Below are 25,540 nucleotides of genomic sequence, written 5' to 3'. Positions count from 1 at the left end.
GATTATGAAGAAGTAAAAGTTGTGGATGGAAGGTGGAGAGGGGAGAATGATAGATGAGGGAGGGGCAGAGGAAAGGTGAAACAAGGACAAGAAAAAGGGTAAGTAGTCGAAAGAGAAATGCCCTGTGAGATGGTAGTTGAGCCTCCCTTTTTCTTTCCCTTTCCCTTTTCTTTTCTTTTCTTTTCTTTTCTTTGTACGCGTGCGCAACCAACCAACCAACCAATTAACCAACCAACCGAGCAACCAAACCTCCTTCGAAGAATAAAAAAAAAGTTTTTTTCACGGGATTAATGATAACGACGATAATGAAGCTGAGTGTCACCGACACAAACGGTAAATTTTTACCTGTACAATAATCACGATGAGAGATGAGAATTAAGATGATGTTTTACCTTTCTCTCTCTCTCTCTCTCTCTCTCTCTGTAGTTTAAAAAGTTTTTCTCTTACCCTTTCCATCCCCTAAAACTGTCTCTTATCTTCCCCCTTTTTTTTCTTTTTAATTTCTTCCCCTTTTTCCTTTTACAATTAGCCCTTTCTTGCGGCTTAGTCAAATGTGTTAGATGAAAGATAAAAGAAAATAGAAAAAAAAAAAATATAATCAGAAATTATTGTCAGATTGAATAAATGTCTTTTTTTTTTTTTTGGTTGATTTTTGTTGCGATAAAATCAACGAACACAATCGTTAAACCATTTGGAATTATGAAATTAACGCGAAAATGGATGGTTTGGGTTCGGTGGTGGGGATAGGAACACTGTGTTAACGTTTCGCATAAATTACATTTCGTCAAATTATATTCCATCCTCTTCCCCCTCTTCACCATTCTCCATAATTTTCATTCGGTGTTAGTAGCGTTTATTAAATAGAAATTAAAATTTATTGACGTTTCGTAATGTACATATGTTGGTACGTATGAAAATTGCGGTCAAACATAATGTGTTGGCTAAAAACTTTGTATTTTACTGGAAGGAGTAATTAAAAATATATTTTTTAATTATACGCCGGTACAGTTAAGTAATTTTTTCTTTATGTATGTTTTTCTTTTTTTTTTTTTCTTATTTTGTTGTTTCCGTTTTTTTTTTTTTTTTTTTTTTTTTTTTAAGAAAAATACAAAGAAAAATGGGAAGAAGGAAAATTATTAATTGTAAACACAACATCTGCACCTCCACTCAGTTTTCTTTTTAAATTCGTTAATGTTTTTTTCTTTTTTTTTTTAAAGATTAAAAAATTAAAGTTTATATCTTTCATTTTAGAAATTTATTCTTTATATAATTTATTTTATTTTTTTGTTATTTTTCATGGAAAAAAAAAACAAACAAAAAAAATTATTAACATGTAATCTTCATTGTAAACCAAGCACCTGCACTCCTACTACTCCATGAAGTTTTCTTTTTACATTTGTAAGATGTTTTTATTTTTTTTTTTTTATTTTAAAGATTAAAGATCAAGGTTTATCTTTCTTCTGAAAAATTTTTTTCCTTGTATTAATTTCTTTTTTTATTTTTCTTGGAAAAGAAACAAAATTATAAACATGAATCTTCATTGTAAACCAAGCAAACTGAATTCTCACCACCAAGTTTTCTTTTTAAATTTGTAAAATGTTTTTATTTTTTTTTTTTATTTTAAAGATTAAAGATCAAGGTTTATCTTTCTTCTTAAAAATTGTTTCCTTGTATTAATTTCTTATTTTATTTTTCTTGGAAAAGAAACAAAATTATAAACATGAATCTCCATTGTAAACCAATTACTTGCACCCTTCCCCTCCCCTACCAAATATATTTTTTCTAATTCGTTAAAGTTAAAGTTTTTTTTTTTGTTAAAGATTAAATAATCAAGATTTATCTTTCTTCTTATGGTTAGATACACTTCAAAAGACTATTTTATCTCTTTGTAGAAAGAGAAAGAGAGAGAGAGAGAGAGAGAGAGAGAGGGATAAAAGTTTGTCAAGTTTAACCACCAGGTGAGAAACGAGAAATGATGAACCTTCATAGATAAGATAAATTGGTGAAAATTCTCTTGTTTAAGTCTAAAAATCTGAAAGTTTAATTTTCCTTTTATTCACGTTTGCACGGCATACAATATCTATGCTTAAGTTTGCATAGTACACAAAAAAAGCAGCCAATCAAATATCCGTAAGAGTGACAAGGGATGAAAAGATAAAAAGAGAAAGAAAGAAAAAAAGAAATCCACCCTTCGATTTCTTTTTTTTTTTCTTATATGTAACCCCTACCATTAGCCCCATTTCCCAAGCTTGGTGTGAAAGGTGGAAATAGGGACGAAACATGAAGAACGAAGGAATAAAAAGAAGAATAAGAAAAAAAAAAAAAGAAAAAAAAATGTTTTCGTACTGTGTTTCTAGGATTTTCTATGTATCATCGTACTCGTCTAACATTTTTTATCGAGTTTAACTATAGACATAGTTACGTCCCTGTAAAACGTATTTTTCTTTCCTTGCACCAACGTGTTTTATCCTTTTTCTTTTTTTTTTTTTTCACTTTTTCTTTTTCTTTTTTTCACATTTTTTTTTTTTGCTTTTCATACGAAATTACGTAATTCGTATCTCTAAAAGTATAACTCGTTATTTCTATATATATATATATATTATACAAAAGTATATGTGAGATGAGATGATACATATTACACATACGTTCATACATATGTGTGTATGTACATACTTTACCTACTCAAAGTGCTTTGGGAAACTAGTCAAAGTACTTTTACCCATCGAGCTTTTAAAGTTCGACGCTAAATTTTATTTCTTTTTTTATTTTTTTATTTTTATTTCTTTTTAATTCTCTTTCCTTCTTCATTTTTTCTCTTCCTTTTTTTTTTTCTTTTTTGCATGCAAACGTCCAGAATCCTTTCTACGCATAGCATATTTTGCACCAAAAAACAAAAACAACAATAAACAACGACGACGAAATACACAAAAAAGAAAAAATATATTTAAATATATATACTGTAAAATATTACTGTAGTATACTACGTCAACGTTTTTAACGTGAAAATACACTCTAGGTTTTTTTCATCATCAACAACACCAACAACAACAACAACAACACAACAACCAACCAAAAACTACAACAACAACTAACAAAATGTTTGCTCTTGTGTGTGTTTATTTTACATTCTTTTTTCTCATCCTACATTTTTACTCATATGTATATATGTGTTTTAAGTTTAATGAATTAGGTGTATGTTTCACTGTGTTATGATTCACGTGAGTGCACACACAAAAAAGGGAAAAGGGAGAGAGTTAGAAAGAGTGTGTGTGTGTGTGAGAGAGAGAGAGAGAGAGAGAGAGAGAGAGAGAACAATAACTCAAGTTTGAAGAAAGTTTCGAAACAGTTGAATGAGACGATTCATCCCCCCCACTCTTTCCTTCTTCTTTCACCCTCTTTCACCCCCTCTTACCCTTCTCTCTTTCTGAATTCGATCCAAACGAGTGTTTATCGTCGGTCACACCGCGTAATGTCCACTTTCGAGAAGGACAAACTTATCTGAAGTAAAGTTTACAGCGTAACAAAAGAGGAAAATCATGGAAAAGTCGGTTACCAACACGAATACGGCAAGTATTCGTAGTTTTCCTTTGGAAGTGGGGTAAGGAAGTAGGGGTGGAAAGGGGAATGGGAAAGGGGGATCGAGTGATACACGAGAAACAATGAAGTGTCCCTTTTCCAACTAGGAAGGAAAGTTTTTGGAAGTATACATCGAGTTGTTTCTAAGAAATTTTATCTTCTCAACCCTTTTTTATTTGACTGTATATATATATATATTAGGATTTTCCGGTCATACATTGCTGTAGTTTTGTTTTAAAATGTTAATTTAGTATAATACTAAACAATTAAGTAAATTAAAATACAAAATAATACTAAAATTGCGATGGAATACATAAAATAATAATAATACTCGAAAAAATATAAAAATTAAGGTTAGGTTATGTGTTATGTAACTCTGTAAAAAAAACGTAAAATAATTGAATTGTAATACAACACCATTTATTGAAAACTTGCAGAACCTAGTTAACCTCTAAATAAGAAATTCCTAAATTAGCGATAAAAAATAAAACATAAACGCCATAAAAAACTATTTTGTATTCTAAATTGGAAAAGTTTAGTAAATTATAACAATGCACAAAATAATACTAAAATTGCGATGGAATAAATAAAATAATAATACACGAAAAAATATAAAATATAAAAACTTGGGACTTAGACAACCTCTAAATAATAAATTCCTAAATTAACGATAAAAAATAAGAAATAAACGCGATAGAAAAACTATTTTGTATTGTAAGTTTTAAAACTTTTGTAAATTATAACACAACACACAAAATAATACCACAATTATACAATAAAATACATAAAATAATATTACAGGAAAAAATATAAAAAAACAAGCTTAGGTTATGTCGTCTATAAATCTAAAAAAAAAAAAACGGGGAATAATTGAATTGTAATACAGTATTATCTTTTGTAAACATACAGAACCTACCGACTTAGATAATAAATTCTTAAATTAGCGATAAAAAATATAAAATAAACGCGATCAAAACTATCCTATATTCTGAGTTCTAAAAAATCACACAAAATGAACAAAATTTCATTAAGATTGGTTCAGTAGTATTGAAATTATTACTGGACAAACATTATGACACTGAATTTTTATACAGAAATATATATGCAAGAGGTTAAAGGGGACCTTCCACTCTGCAATTTAAAAAAATTTATTTTTTTTTCTTTATCATTTTTCGAATGTATATATATGTAGAAATATTGTGTTAAAATTTCAAAAAAATCCGATGTCTCTAACTACATTTTTGGTGCCTGAACGTAACTACCTCGGACCGCTTTCCTGAGCGTTCGGCGCGCACGGACGACTCTTATCTTGTTCAATCCCTTTCTCTTTCATTGTTTTTTTTAGCAGTTTTTTTTATTGTAATCTGTATAATCCTTCGTATTGTCAGGTATATTTTTCGGGGGATCAGACATAGAGAAATATATAACTGTCTGAAGATGATGATATATAGATTATTAAATTATGATGATGTTAATGGGCAAATAATTTGAATAAAACGTGGCCCATTGCTGGGCCCATTAATCGGCCAATGATCAACTACCATTAATGGGCCGATAATAACTGCCGGTAATGGGCCGATAATAAATGCCGGTAATGGGCCGATACTAAATGCCGGTAATGGGCCGATACTAAATGCCGGTAATGGGCCGATACTAAATGCCGGTAATGGGCCGATACTAAATGCCGGTAATGGGCCGATACTAAATGCCGGTAATGGGCCATTACTAAATGCCGGTAATGGGCCATTACTAAATGCCGGTAATGGGCCATTACTAAATGCCGGTAATGGGCCGATACTAAATGCCGGTAATGGGCCGATACTAAATGCCGGTAATGGGCCGATACTAAATGCCGGTAATGGGCCGATACTAAATGCCGGTAATGGGCCGATACTAAATGCCGGTAATGGGCCGATACTAAATGCCGGTAATGGGCCGATACTAAATGCCGGTAATGGGCCGATACTAAATGCCGGTAATGGGCCGATACTAAATGCCGGTAATGGGCCGATAATAAATGCCGGTAATGGGTCGATAATAAATGCCAACTTTTAGATCGATATCTTTTATAGTTTTCTTGGAAAAAATTCGCGAAAATAGCCTTTTTTTTAGGTGCTCAGAGTAGAAGGTCCCCTTAAACGCGTTTATCTCGAAAGTATGTTTTGAAATACTAGCTCCATCGTATCTCACGAACCAGTAAACCGATTCTTATAAAATTTAATCCACATATTCTACACATGAGCTGTAACAAATTGACGGAGAGTTTTTTCTTATATTTTAATTTTTACTATTTATTTTTAGTCAAAAACAACGAAAAAAAAGGTCAAATTTACGTTTTTTTTGTAATTTGTCCACCATTTTTTTTATTTATTGATAAAATTTTTATATAAAACTGTCACTTTGTAGCTGAAGTCATACAGAATATAAAACCATTTTACTTGTATGTTTCAGGTAAGCCATTCTCAAGTTCTGATGGAGCTACCAAAGCACTAAAGTTTTAAGGTGTTTTTTTATACTACTGTTTTTGCAATAAAAAATTAATTAAAATGAAAAAATAAAAATTCATTTATATAGTTTAAGACTCAATTTAACAAACCCAACAACTTTTAGATCGATATCTTTTATAGTTTTCTTGGAAAAAATTCGCGAAAATAGCCTTTTTTTTAGGTGCTCAGAGTAGAAGGTCCCCTTAAGTCTCACTACACTGTTATAAATTATTTTTATCTTTTCTTTTATTTCTTTTTTTTTTTTGGAAAATTTCTTCATTTTTAATTATTTAATTTAATTAGTATTATGTATTATAATTTAATATTATATATTAATGAATTAATTTGATGACATTTTAGTGATATTAATACATAATTATGTATATTGTATTATACAGGATTGAAATATATTATAAAATGAAATAACGAAATAATAATTGTCAATAATACATAATAATATTTCAAACTAAATCGAAAAATGTAAATTGTACGAAAAACTGTATATCCTTTACATAGTTAAAAAGAAATGAAATGAAATTAAATTAAAAGGACAAATTAATTCTCATTAATTAATCAATATTAATATTAGGTATACTTCTTACATACTTAAATTTAATTTAGAAACTAACAATTGTTATATAAAAATTGTTTATTTATTTTTCAATGAAAAATGCTTAATTTTCTTCTTTTTTTTTTTTTTGGTTTCTTTCTAGATTTTCATAAATCATCAAATTCTTTCGTTATTTTTATTTTATTTTATTTTATTTTATTTTATTTTATTTGATATTCAGACAGATTTTCTTCTTAATAAAATATAAATCAAAAGATATTATACAAATGAATAGAAGTAAAATATGAAATTATGGTGAAAATTTCGTCAATTATAATATAATATATAAACGTACCTTTTGATCCTTTTGCCAAATGCACTGACCCCTTTTACCGAGCACACGACATATCAACTTTGCATCCTGACCGGGATTAACTTCCGTGTACTGCGGCGTTTCCTCGAATTGCTGTATACCGTGACAAACTGTAAAAGATAATTAATTCTATTGGTTAACGAGATTTCTCGTTTAAGTAAGTAAATAAGTAAGTAAATAAGTAAGTGAAAAAAAAAAAGAAAAAGATTCATTAACTCTCGAGAGGAAAGATTTATTCGTGGCTGATACTTTAACCCTACCCTACCCCCCTCCCCTCCACCCTGTATTCCTTTCTCCCACCCTCAGGTTAAGATGCTCAGGGGTTAAATTGTTTCGAAGTAAGAAAACAAAAATTTCGTTTTAACGTTTATTAAAACGAAAAAATGTGAGTTAAAAGGAAGTTGTAAGGGGTAGGGGTTGGAGGGTAGGTAAGAGAGTGGGGGGTTGGTTGTTAAATGAGAATAGGAGAATAACGACTCCTTGTATTTCTCGTAAATCGTGGTTTACCTAGCCAAAGGGTATTTAACCCAGTTGGTTCTCATTAAATAACCAAGTCAGTTATTTAATACGCAACTTTGTAGATTAACTTAGTCAACCAAGCCCTTGGAAATTTGTCGACAGTAGTAGAAGAGAGAGACATAGAGAGAGAGAGAGAGAGAGAGAGAGAGAGAGAGAGAAAGAGAAAGAGAGAGAGGATATCAAAAATAAAAGAATAAGTAATTTCATTAATGTGTTTATAATAATAATTTTGTTTAAACATTTTCCCCCTTCGCATTATTTAACCCTTATAGGTTTTCAGGATTTTTATATTGATGATTCTTATTAGTATAAGTAATAAGTAGTTGCAATTATAAAATAAAATTGTGTTTAGTATTATAGGAATAATTTAATAATTTAAATTAGTATTTTAGTATTTAAGAATAATTTAATAATTATTTTGTAGAAAATTATTTATTTTCTTTTTTATTTTTTGTTGTTGTTGAAGGAAGTAGTAGTACTATAAATATATGAAATTATTTTAATAATATTTAATATTATTAATAACATATATTATATTTTTAATATAATATTAAAATAATTAAATAATTTAATATAACATATATTATATTTTTAATATATCTTGTATAAATAATATTACATTTTACAATATTTTTTTAATATAACATTTATTAATAGAGGGTTGAAATATTTTCTATTATCTTTGACGTAATAATTTTCTTTTACCATGGCACATTTTCTTTTTTCTTACTAATACTCATTAACATAAGTTATATGTGATTTCAAATATACAACAAAATTTGTATTCAGTATTATAATAATAATTAATTATTTATTTATTTATTTTGTTTTGTTTTGAAAGAGCATACTACAAATATATGAAATTATTTAATTATATTAAATATTATTATTATTAGTAACATATATATATATATATTATATTTTTAATTTTTAAGTCACTTTCCACGTGACATATACAACCTTTCGATAAACGGGGTTAAAATATTTTCCATTTATCTTTGACGTAATAATTTTTCTTTTGTACGGTGCCATATGGTTTTTTTTTTGTTTTTTTTTTTTTTTTGAAGAAAAAAATTTTTTTTTGCAAATCTCGAATACGCATACAAATCGATAAAGTTGATTTGATACGAATAACAGAAAGAGTAAGTGAGTGAGAAAGAGAGAAAAGTCAAAGCTTCGATGATATGGCACGAATGCATTTACTCGTTTTGTTGGATATATGTTGAACGTATGGTGGCGTTGGCAACGTACTGAGCTTTCGCAGGATTGCAATGTTAAAAATTCAATTTTTCACCGAGGCAAAAATGATTAATAAAGCGCTCGCTCGTATTCGCTTTCGTATATGTTCTATTCGCATATACACAAACACAACGAAACACACATGGGGAATAAGTTTGCAAAATTAACAAAGCACCGGGCTACTAGCAGCTAGGCCACTGAAGCTCTCTCTCTCTCTCTTTCTCTCTCTTTCTCTCTCTCTCTCTCTCTGTCTCTCTTTCTCTTTCACTCTCTTTTTCTCTCTGACCGTGTTTCGCGAATCCTCCCAACACAATATTTACGTATTCCAGAGGAAAAAAGAAACAATTCAGAGCCAATTACCGGTGTGCGTATTTTTTTCTCCTATGTATATATATATATATATATATATATATATATATATATATATATATCGTACGTAACCGGAATAAAGATAAATGCGATTCATACGTGAGAGAATACAGGTAACACGGTCTTGCTGTAACACGGATTCTTCATATAACACGATTTTCAAAAAAATAATTTACGAGAAATCTTCATGCACAACATTGTTTTATATATAACACTGAATAATATGACTTTGTTTAATATAATTCAAAAATTGAATTATCCTAAAATCTTGAATTCAGGATCTCATAGAGCCACAATTCATAAATTACGAGAAGAATCTTTTATATGACACTGTATTTTTACAGGTACTGGATAATACAATTGTTGCTTAATATATTTTAAAAAAAATCAAATTACTTTTAAAGTAATAATAAGTTCAAGGCCTCTTATAATACGGTTTTTACTAGGGAAACTTTTTATACAGCATTGTATTTTAACAGCACTGAATAATACAATAATTGCTTAACATAATTCAAAATACAATTACATTAAAATAAATTCTGGTTCTCATATAACATGGTTTTACTTAATATAACAGTTTCTAAGAACTTATTTATCATGTTATATGAAAATTACTGTATAACTGTATATATTCTCTTTCAAATTTTTCTATTATTCGTCTTAATACAATAAGAAAAGAAAAGAAAAGAAAAGAAAAGAAAAGAAAAGAAAAGAAAAGAAAAGAAAAGAAAAGAAAAGAAAAGAAAAGAAAAAGTATTTACAGATAAAAGATTTTACAGTAGACACAAGACTCTTGTTAAAAGGAAGTTTTAACCGTGCAAAACTAGCAAAGCACGAACAGGACTCGTGCAAGGTGTCGAAAGACGGGGGTGTGATTCGTAGATAAGGTAAAGTCAAGTAACTCTTCAAGGCAACAGGTTTCCGAGTAAATTCGAAGCTTATTCCCATCTCCTATATACACATGACAAAGTTTGTTAATTGTGTTTAGACGTCGTCCGTTTGCAATCGCACAAACTGCAAATATATTTACTAACTACAACAACAACAACAACAACAACAACAACAACAACAACAACAACTAACCCTAAATTCGAGTTTATCTCACTGGTCGTGTATGTACAAAACTGTCTGAGACCGATCAATAATTCCTAACTAACCATAAGTTCTAATTTATTTTTAGGAATCATTTTTATCTTATATTATTTATTATATTGTGTGACATATAATTATAAAAGTGACTTAAGTCATATATTTCTGTTTCTATGAAAATTTAATGCCACATTTGTTGATTTGGAATGAAGTTCGAAATTAGTGAAACGATTTTAATGAAATTTTTTTTTTATTACGTGTGATTTTTTTCCGCGATTATTTTTATTTTTTTATTTGCTAATTTAAGGATTTATTATTTAAAGGTTATCTAGGTATTTAGGTATTGGAAGTTTTCAATAGGTGGAGGTTGTATTACAATTCAATTATTTCACGTTTTTTTTTCAGATTTACGTACGACATAACCTTACTTTGCTTTTTATATTATTTTCGATTATTATTATGTTATATTATATTATATTTTATGATATTTATATTATATTATATTATTTTAATATTTAAATATATTATTCTTTATATTATATTAAATTTTATTATATTTATATTATATTATATTTTATATTTATATTATACAAATATATATTTGAACACTAAATGAATTTTATATAATATTAAAATAACAAACACTATTTGATGATTCATTTTTGACAATATAGTAAAAATTACATTGCAATAATTTAGTTTGCAATAATGTCATGTAAAAAATTTGATAAACTCATTTATTTTAATTTTTTTGATTTACAATTAGATCACTTTCATAATTATTGGCACATACATATATATATATGGAACAGAATAAAGTTCTAACAAAAGAATAATATTTTTATTACAATTTACAATAGATACACCTTTTTCCATAACAATACTTTTTTTTTCCTTCAAACAAACTAACATTTAATAATCTACAAGATGCGAATGTTAAAGGTTTACTTCACTTTTGATTTTTTACGGTTGAACGATCAGTTCCTAACTAACTTTTTCCGTTTGAATATGGTGAGTGAAGAAGTAACGGGGTTTCGAAAGTTTAGTTATTTCTCGTGGCAGAGTTAAAAATCGTTCGTTTCGTTTGGAATTTGGTGTTTATGGTTAGTTGAAATACTCGTAGATACAAAAACAAAACAAAACAAAACAAAATCAAAAGAAGAAGAAGAAGAAGAAGAAGAGGGATGAGGATGAGCAATGTTGAGAGTTTCTCTCAATTGTAAGGGTATGGTAGGGATTTAAATTTGCTTTATACACGTGACCAATACCACTAAGACTATTCGAGAAGGTGAAAAAGAAAAGAAAAAAAAATCTACCATTCGTTATAATCAAGCAAAAGGTATAAAAGTTTAGCAAGTACGAAAAAGAGGGTGTGTTTTATCCGTGATTGTAAGTTGAAATTAGTACGAGTATCGTACTCGTACTTTTTACAGATGCAATGAGAAGGAAAAAACCACTCTCCTTATCCTTTTTCCATCAACCTTTCACCCTTTCACTAACCCCCCACTCTCCCTCTCTCTCTCTCAAGCCGAATCAAAGTTAATTAACGATGAACGGGAAGATAAAGTTTTTTTCAATTCGATGGAATGATTTTCGAGGATTTAAAGTTTTCTTCGTTATTACCGTTTCGGTCTGCAACGAAAAGAAGGTGTGCGTCAGTGGGTGGTTATGGTGGTGGTGGTGGTGGTGGTGAAGAAGGGTAGTAAGGGGGTTAGAGAAGGGGTTTGAGTTCCAGACGCACGATGTCGCAAAGTTTTAAAAGCATTCCGAGATTTTTAACGTGGCGCAAGTTACTCGCTTAAAATCCTAGCGCAGAATTTTATAGTCGATTTGTCGGTGGTGGGGGAATCTGGGAAAGTGGTGGGGGATAGTAGGGAGCATAATTTCATCGTAAATTATATCTCTCGCAACGTCGGCTAACTTTTTCTTTATATGCTCCCTTGTGAGAATTCGAACTTCTACGGGGTTTGAGAACGAACGAACAGGAAGTATTATATATATATATATATATATATGTATATATATATGTATAGTAATTGTATTCGTACGCGAAACTCTATGTAATATATTTTTTTTTCTTCCCGGAAACATAGTAAATACAAAGTCTCCGATACTTTGGAATTTTTCCAACGTTATTTTTCTTTTCTTTTTTTTTTTTTTTTTACATTGAATATTTCTACGGATATTTCTTCAAGTATTTTAGCAACTATTTTCTATAGTTAGGTTAGGTATGGTATTTTTTATTGTATAATTAGGTAAACTATTTATATAAAATAAAAATTAGGTAACTATTTTTTTTGCATGGGACAAAATAGTTTTATTATTAGTTTGACTGTGTTTTTTTTTTAATTTTCTCTTTTTCTTACCGTTGATTGTTATGGGGATAGGAAAGTAATATGTCATTTTTAAATATTATACATTTCAAATTATATATATATATATATATTTTTTTTTTAATATCAATGGAAAATTAAAAAAAAAATAAAACAAATTTACATAACTTTCAGATTTTTACAAAATACAAAATTGCGATTATTTGACACACACAACATTATAACTAATAAAATTTATTGCAAACAACAAAAAAGTTACTTAGAAAGAATAAAAATATATACTCCTAGATAGAAAAAGAAAAAAACTAAAAAAAGAATAGACAAAAAGAGGAAGAGAGAGAGAGAGAGAGAGAGAGAAAGAGAGGACAACTTCGCGTAAAGTTAATAATTCGAGAAGCACTTTGCTCGACCAGCACTCCAAGTGCTTTTTTGTTGATTTTTTTTTTTCATTTCTATTCTTTTCCTTTCTCTTTCTTTCTTTCTAGTGCAAGCACAAACAACACAATGCAAAAAAAGAAAAAGATAAAAAAAAGAAAAGAAAAGAAATAAAAAACCAAAGCAAGCAGAGTCCAAGAGAGAAAAATGTTTCGTCGACTATTGGCAGGAAGTGGGGGGTCTTAACGGATGGTGGTAGGGGTAGTGGTGCAGGAGAGGGGGAGGAGGTTTCTATTGACTTTGTAGAACTGGCGTGTGCGCGAGCCGAACTGATAACTGTAAAAAAAAAAAAAAAAAAAGAAGGGAAGAAAAACAAAAAACAAAAAATGTTAGATAACGCGATATCGCAGCGTCAGCCATGTTGACATTTAATCACGATAAAACACTAGGCAACTTCGTCCCGGGAGTTTATTTTTGATGCCGTAGCCGAGCGTGGGGAAGAGGCAGGGGGAGGAGGAGGAGGAGGTGGATGAGGTGGCGGGATGAATTTAAATATAAAATCACGCATTCGGGAAATTGTAGAAAGGATCAAAGTAATTCACCGATTTTTTTCCTAGGGGGGAGGGGAAACGAAATGTTCATTCGTTCGAATGAACAACGTGAAATTTAACGATCATTCGTTGATTAGGGGTGCCATTTATGCCATTTATGATAAAATAAAAAAAAATCTAGACGTATATAGGAAATAGCATTCATGGTTGATCAAATTCGTTTTGATTCACAAATGTTGGTATATAAAATGCGTATATGTGTATATGTGTGAGTTGCTTGTGTTATGTATGAATATATATGTATGTATGCATTTATTGGAATGATTTTAACGATAAGTATGTGTTGGAAGATGGGATATGAAAAGTAAAAGAACGATTTATGTGTATATGTCTTTGAATGAACAATTTGTTACTTATTGTTAGTTATATAATTTAAATGTTTAATCTTAGTGCAATATGCAGTTATAAAATTATTTGTTATAAGATATATATATATATATATATATATATATATATATATTTATTATTATTATTTATATATTATTATAATATAATATATATATTATTATTTATATATTAATTATATTAAATATTATTCTTAGAATATTTATGTAAGAATATATATAATATTAAATTATAATTATATATTTTATATTTAACATTATATATATACATATTGTTATCGATGTGTGATGATAATTGGAAAACGACCAAAAAAAAAAAAACAAAAAAAACAAAAAAAAAATAAAAAAGAAATAAAAAAATACATTTGAAAGTGGGTCAACGTAGATACTCCAAGTTAATATCTAATATCCGTTGACCCTTTTGGTATATCGAAATAACGTTTTTTTGCCTCTCCAAAAACTCGAACGTATTTATCAGCTGTTACCACAAAATGGGAATAAAAAGAAAAGAAAGGAAAAGAAGAAAATGAAAAAAAAAGGAAACAAAACAAATTCTTCTCCATACTGTTGTCAATTTTTGATCGATATAAATTCGATGAAGATAAAACGATAAAAATCTTTTTGTAAAAATCTTTCCTTTCGATGTGACACACTCGAGATACAACAAACTATGTTCCAAAGGTTCCGAATTCACGATGACACTTCCCCCTCCACCTTCTTTTCCTCTTCTTCCACCTCCTTTTCTACATTTTTACATTTTTACGTAAAAATATTTTTCGAAATAGCCTTGAGCGTGTTCGTAAAACGTAAAAGCATTTTACATTTCGCTTAGAGAGAAACTTTTCTCAACATTTTTGAACACGTACACATATATACAAACACATAAAAATACACACAAATACACACACCTTATGAAAAGATTTGACAACGACTGATTTCTTAGGAAGTTACCTAACCAACCCTCTCGAACGAAATGGAAATGAACGATTAGAAGATTGTAATAGGGATGACGTGTATGAAATAATGGAACACATTTTTCATCGTCGAATTTACTACGAAAAATAAATTGACGAAATATTTTTTGCGAGAACGTGGGAAAGAAAGAGCGGCATGGGAGGAGATAGGGGAGAGGATGAGGGTTAAAAATGCGAGGGTGAGGTTGTTCGTTTGGGCAAATCAGAGACGCGAGAATCGACTGTAATTGCTTTGTAACTCGTGAACAACGTAACGTAGGATCGAAATGAGGTGGTGGAGATGGTAGTGGGGGATGATGGCAGGGGTTAAAGAGTAAGGGGGTGAATTTGATCGGTTCGAAAATCGTTTCCCGTGAAATTGCTTGCATTTGTGGCATTACGTAAGCGCCGTGTTTGCCTATACCATTTGATTTTCCTATGTCATTTAATTTCCAGCCATGGGCACCCAGAACTCACCCTTTTTTTTATTTTTATTTATTATTTCTTTTTTTCTTCTAATGCATTCCATTATTTTTTGGTGAATGATAATTACCCCCCCCCCCTAAAACCTCTCTTCCTGTTTTATTTTTACATATTTTTTATTTTGTTTTTTATTAATGTACTTTTGTTTGTTTGTTTATATTCGAAATACTCGTTTATCGTTGAACAATCACTCGAGCTCACTTTTTATTAGTTGGCATATATATATCAAAATGTAATACTACTACTAGTACTACTACTATTATTACTAGTATTACTGTATAACCAATGATCGTTAGAAGTTATTCGTTGTGAATTTCATACGAATATAACTAATTAACAGATATTGCTATGGTCTGTTCGTACTTCGAGTATTAGCAATCGGAATTGAAAACGGATCGATGCGTTTTAAATTCTCGCTTAGTTCGTACCCCCATACACCCCCTTCTACCACTCCCTACACCTACCCCTAACCCCTCGTCGATTCGTGCGACCTACTTCAAAAAGGTAATAAAACATAGAATGTGATTGAGAGAGACAGAGTGAGACTAAGTGAGAGAGAGAGAGAGAAAATGTGAAAAAAAAAATTTAAAATTAAAAAAAAACATGAAAAAACAAAGACTGAAAAACTGTTCGAATGAAAGGAGGAAAAAAATTTCATATAAAACGAGTTTTCGTTTTAAAGCACGCTCTGTAAAACTTGACTAATACTTACAGTTCGATGATCGAAGTAATCGTAAAACATTCGTATGAACTAAGGGCTTGTTAATATAAAGTAGTAGTAGTAGTGGTGGTGGTGGTGGTGTTAATAAAATTAAACGAAATATTAATAATTGAACATTTCAGACGTTTGTTTTTAATGAAAATCATTTAAATGAGAATAATGTGTAACTCATGCGAATTTGTAAATTTAAAAATAATCAAATAATATTCGTCATCGATTGTATGTATTTTCAAATACATAGGTACGTTAATAATGTTAATCAATCGACTGCCAGATTTATTTAGAACGTCTTCTTTTCCCTGGGTGCCAAGGTTTTATATTTTAAAGAATACATACATTTGTACAAAATATCATAATATTAACACATTACCATTCATAATACGAAAATACAAAAAAATTCGATAAATGATTATTTATCGAATAAATAATTTTAAATATTATATTGTATATATATAACATTGTAACCTAAACAATTTTATAATAAGATTTTTTAATTTTAATTTTTTTTTTTCAGAAAAATCGCGTGCTCACCGTGCTTTTTATTTACCAATGCAATATACGCAGTTTCGTAGTAAAGAAAATTAAAAAGGAAATAACAGAAAAAAAAAAAAACAAGAAATAAGCCAATTTAGTCGTGTACAATATTCATATTGTAATTGCTTTTGTTTTTGCTTTTGCATTTGCGTTTTTTTGTTTTTTTTTTTTTTTGAGAACAAACAATCGATATTAGTAGTATGAACGGTTTCAATATAGTACCTTTTGGTCGTGCAATTTAGGTGAGATAATGTAATAATAATACACGTTATTGTATCGACGATAAATCGATTCCATCTCGCGAACGAACCACTACTATTACTAGTATTATTACACACTCTCAGTCATTGGATAAACACATAAAAAAAAAAGAAAGAGTGTATCGTGGCCCTGTGTAATGTTCGTTTATGAAAAAATAATAATCTCGTAATGTGCACGTTCCCCTTTTGCAAAATTTACTTGACTAGCGTTTCTTATTTTTTTTCATTGATTCTTCTCTCTTTTTCTCTCTTCGTTTTTGAATTAGATTAATTGCAATGACATGAAATTGCATAGATTTGTAATTATTATTTTCTTCTTATGAAGAATAAAAATAATATATTATATATTTATTTTCATTTCTTATGTTCAATCAAAGTATGAATTTAAAGTCTCTTTTACGAAGCTCGTTTATGAGACTCTTTTACGATTATGATGAATGTTGAATGTTGAATGATGAATGATGAATGATGATTATGAATGATGAATGATAAATGGTTAATATATATATATTTTGATGATATATAATATAATGATAATATAATAATATAATGAATAATATAATAACGTCTAGTGCGAAACGCGTATACTAGTATTACTTAGTGTACTAGTATACTAGTATACTAAGTATAGTAAGTACTAATAGTACTAGTATACTATCTTGTACTATTAGTTCTGGTTACTATAAGTACTATTAACTTAGTATAGGATAAGTGTAGTATAACGTGTAGTATAAGTATTTGAATACTAGTACTAAGTAGTAATAGCACTTACAATACTTTGTATAGACATTATATTTCTTATATATAAACTAGGGTTTTTGTAATATGTAATGTATTATATGTTAATAAAACGTAAAATAATTTTTGTATGTGGTAACAATAATATAATAATATTACAATAATAATATTATAACAAATAAACCCTACAATTATCCTACACCTGATATTCTGCATTATCTCGAAACTTAGTTTTTTAAAGGTTTCACTTCTAACACGTGTGATCTATTTATATAAATAAACAAATAAATTGTTGTAGTTGCAATTTGATGTAGTTGCTTTAAAAACGATAATGTGTGTCTTACGATATTTGAATGAGTAAATTTGATTTGTAAATTGACAAATTTTTGATCCTTCATCTATGAAGAGGAGGAGGAGGAGGAGGAAGAGGGAAGGAAAGATTGAGAGAGAAAGAGAGAGAGAGAGAGAGAGGGAGAGAGAGAGAGCAAAGCGTTCTGGTGGAAAGATTGAAACGACACGCGCGTAAATATCATCGCGTATTTACCCTGGAATACGCAAAATGGTTGTCCTCGTCCTCGTCGTCCTCATCCTCGTCCTGGTCGTAGTCGGGATTGAAACGAAGCGTGAAACAACGAGGGCAAAGTTAATCGGAAAAGTGGTGTGCATCATCCTATGGTCTTCTCGGATTCGAAGTTTAATCATGAATTTTGAATGAAGTCTCGAGGACTTTAAAACTTTATTATTATGTCCAGAAAGTTTGTGTGGAAAACAGTATGGAATATCTCTATATACATTTATATACATACAGTAATATAAGAAAGTAATAAATACTATATATATATATATATAGTGATAAGAGAAAGGTAAGAATTATAAGTTGTATTGTAACATGTTAATGTCTAAAAAGTTTATGGAAAATAGTATGGAATATTCGTATATATAATAATATAATATACTAATATAAAAGTGTAATATAATAATATAATATACCAATATAATGATAAATATTATAATAAAATATAATAATATAATACTATAATATATAATAATAATGTAATAAATAAAGAAAGCTAAGAACTATAAGTTGTATCCTAACTTCTTAACCCATTGAATACAAAACTCACTTAACTATTGCAATAGCAAGATAACAAAACTAATTTCTCTTAATGTTTAATATACTTGTCTTTAATACACTTGGATTGTATTTATTAGACGCATGTATGAGCTCACAACATTCACAAGAGTTAAATTCAACTAAAAACTAACTAATCTAGATAATGTATTATATTTTTTAGAGAGAAAAAAAGAAAAAAGAAAAAAGAAAAACAAAACAATAACTTAAAAAGAAAAACCGATGAAAGTGAAATTCGTCTTCTAAATCTTTCCCATTTTGAAAAAAAAAAAGATTTGAAAGTTTGATCACTCGTAAAAAGGAATCGTGGTGAGCACGTAAGAAGACAGGATAAGAGAAAAGATTCATCTTCCTCCCCTTCCTCAACCCTCCCATCCCTAGTTTCTTCTACGATGAATTATTTTCGATATTTTTCTCGATCTACTAGTTGCAATGCAGTTGCAAAGTGCATCCAACACGCGACCGTAAATTTTTTGACTTTTGTCTTACTTTTGTGTTCTATAAATCGAAGAAAATATAGAATCGAAAGGAGAACAAACGTGACGTGGCACCACTACCCATACAACCATCACCATAACCACCACTAATACCAAAAACAACGGAAGGAAGGAGAAATGTAGCAAACCAACCAATGGAATGCAACACACAACGGTTGCAACGAAATCCTGACGCCGATGCGTCAGAAATTGCAACGTTTGAATTTCTGCCAGTCTCCTCCTCTTCCTCCTCTTCCTCATCCCTTCCCTTCATCCCTCTCTTTCACCCCTTGTGACGGTACTAGCACCGCTTTTGTACCATCCCATTCTTCGTTCATTCGTTCGTTCGTTCGTTCGTTCGGTCTCATTTTTTATTTCACTATAGTACTCACTAAATTCAACTTTAATACTACTATTCGGTTGACCCGATTTTCAGAGGTTATTACACACACATATACAGAGACACACACATACATTGGATTTTGACGAATTTAATTTTTCAACGATTCACGAATTTTTTTGTTTTTAACTGCAATCGTCCAAAACTCTCGTCGATATTCGTGAAAAAAAAAATTGGGTGATTTTTTTTCCCTTAATTTCACTCATTCCAATCACTCCTTCCAACACCGTTTAATTTCTTTTTTTGTTTTGTTTTTTTTTTGTTTTGTTTTATTTAAATCACGTTTATCACGGAAATATAATAAAGAATGGCTTAAGGAAAAATATTCTTACATATTAAATGAACTTTTTTGTAAAATGGTCGTTCTACGTTTTGCAACTTACGTTTTAAACGAATAGTTCGAGATAAACCGGAGAGAAGAAGAAGAAGAAAAAAAAAGAAAAAGAAAATAAAAGAAAGAAAGCAAACTCGGTAGACGGCATATTCTTTTGCAAGAGACGTACGTACCTAAAAGTAAATATGTGTGCGAAGCAGAAAAAGGGAGTTTAGGAAAAATCGGAAACTCGACAACTCGACACAACTCGAGGACGCAGTAACGACGTTTCCGCGTTTCCAGTTTTACTCCCTGCGTAACAAACAAACAAACAAACAAAAAAAAGAAAAAAGAAAAAAGAAAGAAAGCAAAAAACGGGAGAGAGTTCCGTTTGCCGAGGGCGTTGCTAAGAAAAAAAAAAGAAAAAAAAAAAAAGAAAAATAGGAAAACTTTTTTTTTTACGAATTTCATCCTCCTCGTTAGGGTTGGAAGGATCGTCATCAACCTATGGTGAGGAAGTGGGAGAGGAAGAGGGGAAAGAGAACAAAATCTTTGTATGTCCTGTCGAGCCTGCGAGTTGTTTCTATTTAAAAACAAAAAAAAAAATAAGGAACAAAAAAACAAAATGGAAGAAAAGAACGTAAAAACGTTTCGCATATGCGTGCGAAAACTCATTTCAATTCTCCATTTTTATTTTTTGCTTTACTTTTTTTTTTCTTTCGTTCTTTCTTTCTTTTTTGTTTCGTAAAAATTCTTCCGGATCTCCGGAAGATCGTTATAACACTTAAAAAAAAAATTAACAAAAAATAACAAAAAAGTATTGCTGCCTGCGCGTAGAAACAACGACGAATGTGCGAAAAAATTCTTCAAACTTTTCACCCTTATTTCCTGAAATAAAAAAAAAAAAAAAAAAAACAAATAAAAATAGACAACTTGGGAAGAAAAATGTCAAATTATTTTTATTCTAGTTTACTACTTAGCACCACACTATTACGGGGTGGTGAAAAGAAGGTGATTATTAATTGGTTGAACAACATTTCTTGTTAAATATCAACCACGGTTCTCGAGTTACAGGTAAACTATGTATAAAAAACAAAATAACACACAACCCACAAACATACAAGCATACGAACACACTACATACTAACATACAAATATGCAAACATACAAATAAACACAAACATATTTTTCCTTAATTAGAATCATGCCAAGATATTGGCAAAATAAGGGGAACAAATAACAAAATACTCTTTGATTATCGATCGACATATTATATTATAGGTGAGAAAAAGAAAATGAAGAAATAGAAAAAAAGAAGAAGAAGAAAAAAAAGGAAAGAAAAAAGGAAGTGTCGAGTGAGTTCGCAAGAAGAGAAGCTAAACCCAGCTACCCCGCGTTTCACTTTGCGTACGTACGCGTTTTTCTTCCTACCCTCCAATTTTTTTTCCTCCCTTTTTCTTCTCTTCTTTCAAAAGAAAAAGAAAGTAAAATGAAAAAAAAAAAGAAAAAAAAAACATAAAAAAAAACGGCACACGGTTCTGTCGAGGTGTTGCGTTGACGTCGCATCGCGAGCTGAGAGTTCGTAGAGCAAGGGTTGGAAGAGTAGGGGATGAAGAGAAATGGGAATAGGGCAGAAAGAGAGGTGGGGGAGAAAGGTGCAACGAGAAAAAGGGGGTTGAGGGGTTAGAGGGTTGAGTTGGGAGACGATAATTCACTCTCGACCGCGCGCCAGTCTCTGGAAATGGAGTCACCAACCCCCTCTCCAACCCTCCACACCATTCTCCTTTCCAGTTCTCGAACCTCGTCTCACCCCGTTCAACTCACTTCAGCACCCCCTTTCATCCCACAAACTCACAGTCTGCAGTCGCGACGACCGAGAGTAGGAGCAAGCGCCTAGCTTAAACGGGTTTGTATCCTCGATGAGGACCAAATTAGGTTAGCACGAAAACAACCTATATATTCTCTCATCCACTTCTCTCTTGCCCTTTAAGGTTCACGATTTTCCTTTCCTATTCTATTTCTCTTTCTCTCACTCTCTGTTTCTCTTTTCGTCTGGCTGGTTGGTTGTTTGTATGTCTGTTTGTTTCTTTCGTATTATTACGGGTCTCATTCTTAATAAATTTGGAATAAATTGTTAATTATTGGAAATAATTGAAAAGATACTAATTATGTTTGAATGGGTAGAAAATAGTGATTATATTTATTCGAAGGGAATTTTGAAAATAATATCTTAATTTATAATAAATAAAATAACGTAATATAAATATATTATAAATAATACATAATAAATATGTTATATATATATATATATATATATATATATATAAATAAATATAATTTATTATAAATTAAGTTTCTTTCTTTTTAGGTCTCATTCTTAATAAATTTGCAACAAAGTGTTTATTATTACAAAATGATTAAAAAAAAAAAAAAAAACACTAGTAGATTAGAGTATATTACTTTCAAATGATATTTATTCACATTTTTATTTGAAAATGATTCGAAAGGAAATTTGATAACATATTTATTATGTTATACTACTTATCATAATAAGTATAACATGATAAAGATAGATAGATATATACATATAGAGTGTATGTATATAAGGGAGAGAGCTAGAGAGAGAGAGAGAGAGAGAGAGAGACGTTTCCGTACTTATCTCAGCATTCTCACGGATTATAATCGTTTCGACCTAACGATTTAAATTTCAACTCCCAACAGTAATCTCGCGTAATATGCTAAAGCACGTACGTTAATGAATTATTCAATAGCGTTACTGAAAATTACCATAGTGTATCGCCGAATTATTGTTGGAAAGCGCTGAATTCGATTACATTTGGGATGACCGGTTAAGCCGGAAGGCTTCCTGACTTATGCGGAACAAACTATAACCGGACAATACTACAATTTTTATTTAATATACATATATACACAAATCCACACAAATACATGTATAAATAATATATTTTAAATGTCAGCTATATAGTTTGAATTCAACGGAGAATAAAAAAAAAAATGAAGCAGAGTGCAATGACTGGGTCAAGAGAAAAAGAAAGAAACAAAATAAAAAGAGAAAGAGAGAGAGGAATAGAGTGATTGGTCAAAAGACAAGAATATTTTATATGTTTTGTGTTTTGATATATATAACCCCACCTCCCCCCCCCATCCACCCAGCTTTACCCCCATCTCCCAAGAGAATAAAATTGTCCCTACTCCATGCATGTATTCCCAGTGCACCACCACAACTACCACCACTACGACTACCACCAATACAACAACACAACCAACCAACCACCACTCACTCGGACAATTCTCCTCCTCTCTCCCCCTTTCACTGGCAAATTCTTTTTCCCTTTTTACTCGAGGCCATGGCTGTAACTCGAGCGCGGAGAGGACACGTCCAAAACGTAACGCAGATTAATCTGTTTGTTGATCCAACTGGTGTGTTCTTCTTTCTCTCCCTTTCTGTTTCACGACTAGAGGCATCCCAGGGTTTTTGGTAAATGATGGAAGGCGTTTCATCATATCATCCCCTCCCCATTCTGCTTCATCGTACATTTTTCTAGCCCCCGTACCTTTTTTATTTTCATTCTTTTTTTCTTTCACATCCAAGCTTGTTTTTGTTCGGTCGATCTCTTTCAACTACTCGCGATAAAGGATCCACGAATTTTCAGTTTTCTCTCTTCTAAAGGTAGCTGGGTTGGTGGAGTTAGGGGTGGGAGTAGGATAAGATATTAAAAGGATTAATGGAGTATCCCTATAATAAAAATGTTGTTACCCCCACCACTAGAGTTTCTATCTTGAGGTAGCAGCAGGTTGAAGGTGGGATAAGATATTAACAGGATTAATGGAGTATTCCCATAATATAAATATTGTTACCCCCACCATTAGGGTAAGAAAAGAATGATCGAAGATAGGATGGATAGATTACAAGAGAAAGAAATTAAAAAGGGTGTTTTATTTATTTTTTGTATGCGTCGAAACTTCCCCTAACTCTCACACTCTCACATAACCCCATACCACGTGGACTGGGACAAAAGAGAACGAGTGCGTTTATAAATGGTGGAACCAAGAAAGAAAGAGAGTGAATTAATTGATCGCAATAGTCCCTTTTCTCGAGCCCTTTTTTTTCTTTTGCTAGGTTCCCCTTTCATCGATTCCCTGAAGCCATGGGTGAAAGAGATGCAATGGGGCACAATTAACACCAAAAGTTCATCTTCATCATCTTCTTCTTCATCTTCTACTATTTCTGATGGTTAACAATGACGAGATTTTAATAGTGTGCACGGTGATAATGCGTTAGTACTTTAATAAAACGTGAAATAATTGAATTGTAATACAGCACCATCTATTGAAAGTTAACAGTACCTAAAGACCAAGAGATAACCTTTAAATAATCTTTAAAATAGCGATAAAAAATAAAAAATAAACGCGATAAAAAACCATTTTGTATTTTAAGTTGGAAAAGTTTAGTAAATTTTAATAAACAAAATAATACTACAATTACAATGAAATACATAAAATAACAATGAAGGAAAAAATATAAAAAGAAAGGTTAAGTTATGTAAAAATAACAAATAATCGTGATAAAAACAATTCATTAAAATTGGTCAACTAATTTCAGAGTTATTAGTGGACAAACATTATAACACTGATTTTATATATATATAAAGATAGTAATCAAATTGATATATATATATATATATATATATATATATATATATATATATATATATATAATAAATTAAATTGGGTAAGTCTATACAAAAATGTAGTGTTAAAAAATAAATAAAACAATACAAATAAATGAACTTTATTTATTTTTCTTTATAAATAATTATTATATATATATATATATATATATATATATATATATATATATATATATATATATATATATATATTTGTGAGGGCGTATATATATATATATACGGCCATTTCTAGTTCAACTATTAAAAATCAATATCGTGAAAAGATAATACTGTGCAATACTTCTTAGAGAAACTTGAAAGAAATATAATATCGGAACGATGTTGTTTCACACGTGGTTGGAAAGAGGATCAAAAGTTTACAAACCAACCCCCCATGAGATTTGTCGGGTTACTTTTGATTTAAAGTTCGGACGTACGCATACGTGCCATGTTCATCTTCGATACTCTATCGTCTTTTACGTTTCTAGTACTCTAACTATTTCAACACTTTCCAACACGAAGACTTGAAAATTTATTTAACTCGTTGCACGAGTGAGACACGTGAGATAAGAAAAAAAAACATGAAAATCACGAATAAGAAACGTGATGCAATAATAATAAATCATATTAAGATACGAAAATCAAAAGGGAGACTTGTGAAAAGTAAAATATACCAATCATGAACATCACGTGTGAGACTCGTGGTAAGAAAAACACATTTAAGATTTGTGATTTGTTTCTATGATTAAAAATATCATAGCACACGTGTACGAGTGTCACAATTTTGAACAGTTTAAGCAAACTATTAAAATGGTTTAATGTGTTATACACATATTTTTTGATTATGATAATAAAAATTGAAAATTAAATAGTCTCTTTAGAAAATAATACCACAAACAAGTAAAATATCGACCAATAAGATACTCGGATTCATACTTATCTAGTATAATACAATCTTTCTTTTAAAGTAAACTA

At 30.1% G+C, this 25,540-nt stretch overlaps 1 protein-coding gene across 2 annotated transcripts in view; it reads right to left on the bottom strand.

Annotated features, from left to right (window-relative positions):
• LOC107066047 (synaptogenesis protein syg-1) overlaps nt 1–25,540 on the bottom strand; it is a 161,838-nt gene that overhangs the window by 50,100 nt on the left and 86,198 nt on the right. For both annotated transcript variants that reach the window (XM_089175463.1, XM_089175462.1), the window contains one exon: nt 6,968–7,095. In XM_089175463.1, coding sequence (XP_089031589.1) covers nt 6,968–7,095 — 128 coding nt within the window. The remainder of the gene's footprint in view (nt 1–6,967; nt 7,096–25,540) is intronic.

The sequence above is a fragment of the Polistes dominula genome, unplaced genomic scaffold (assembly GCF_049000335.1).
Source record: "Polistes dominula isolate Pdom_NZ unplaced genomic scaffold, Pdom_raw_medaka contig_17, whole genome shotgun sequence".
In the NCBI taxonomy this organism is placed as follows: Eukaryota; Metazoa; Arthropoda; class Insecta; order Hymenoptera; family Vespidae; genus Polistes; species Polistes dominula.
Note: the sequence above shows the minus strand (reverse complement) of the source record. Positions and strands in the feature narration are given on the sequence as shown.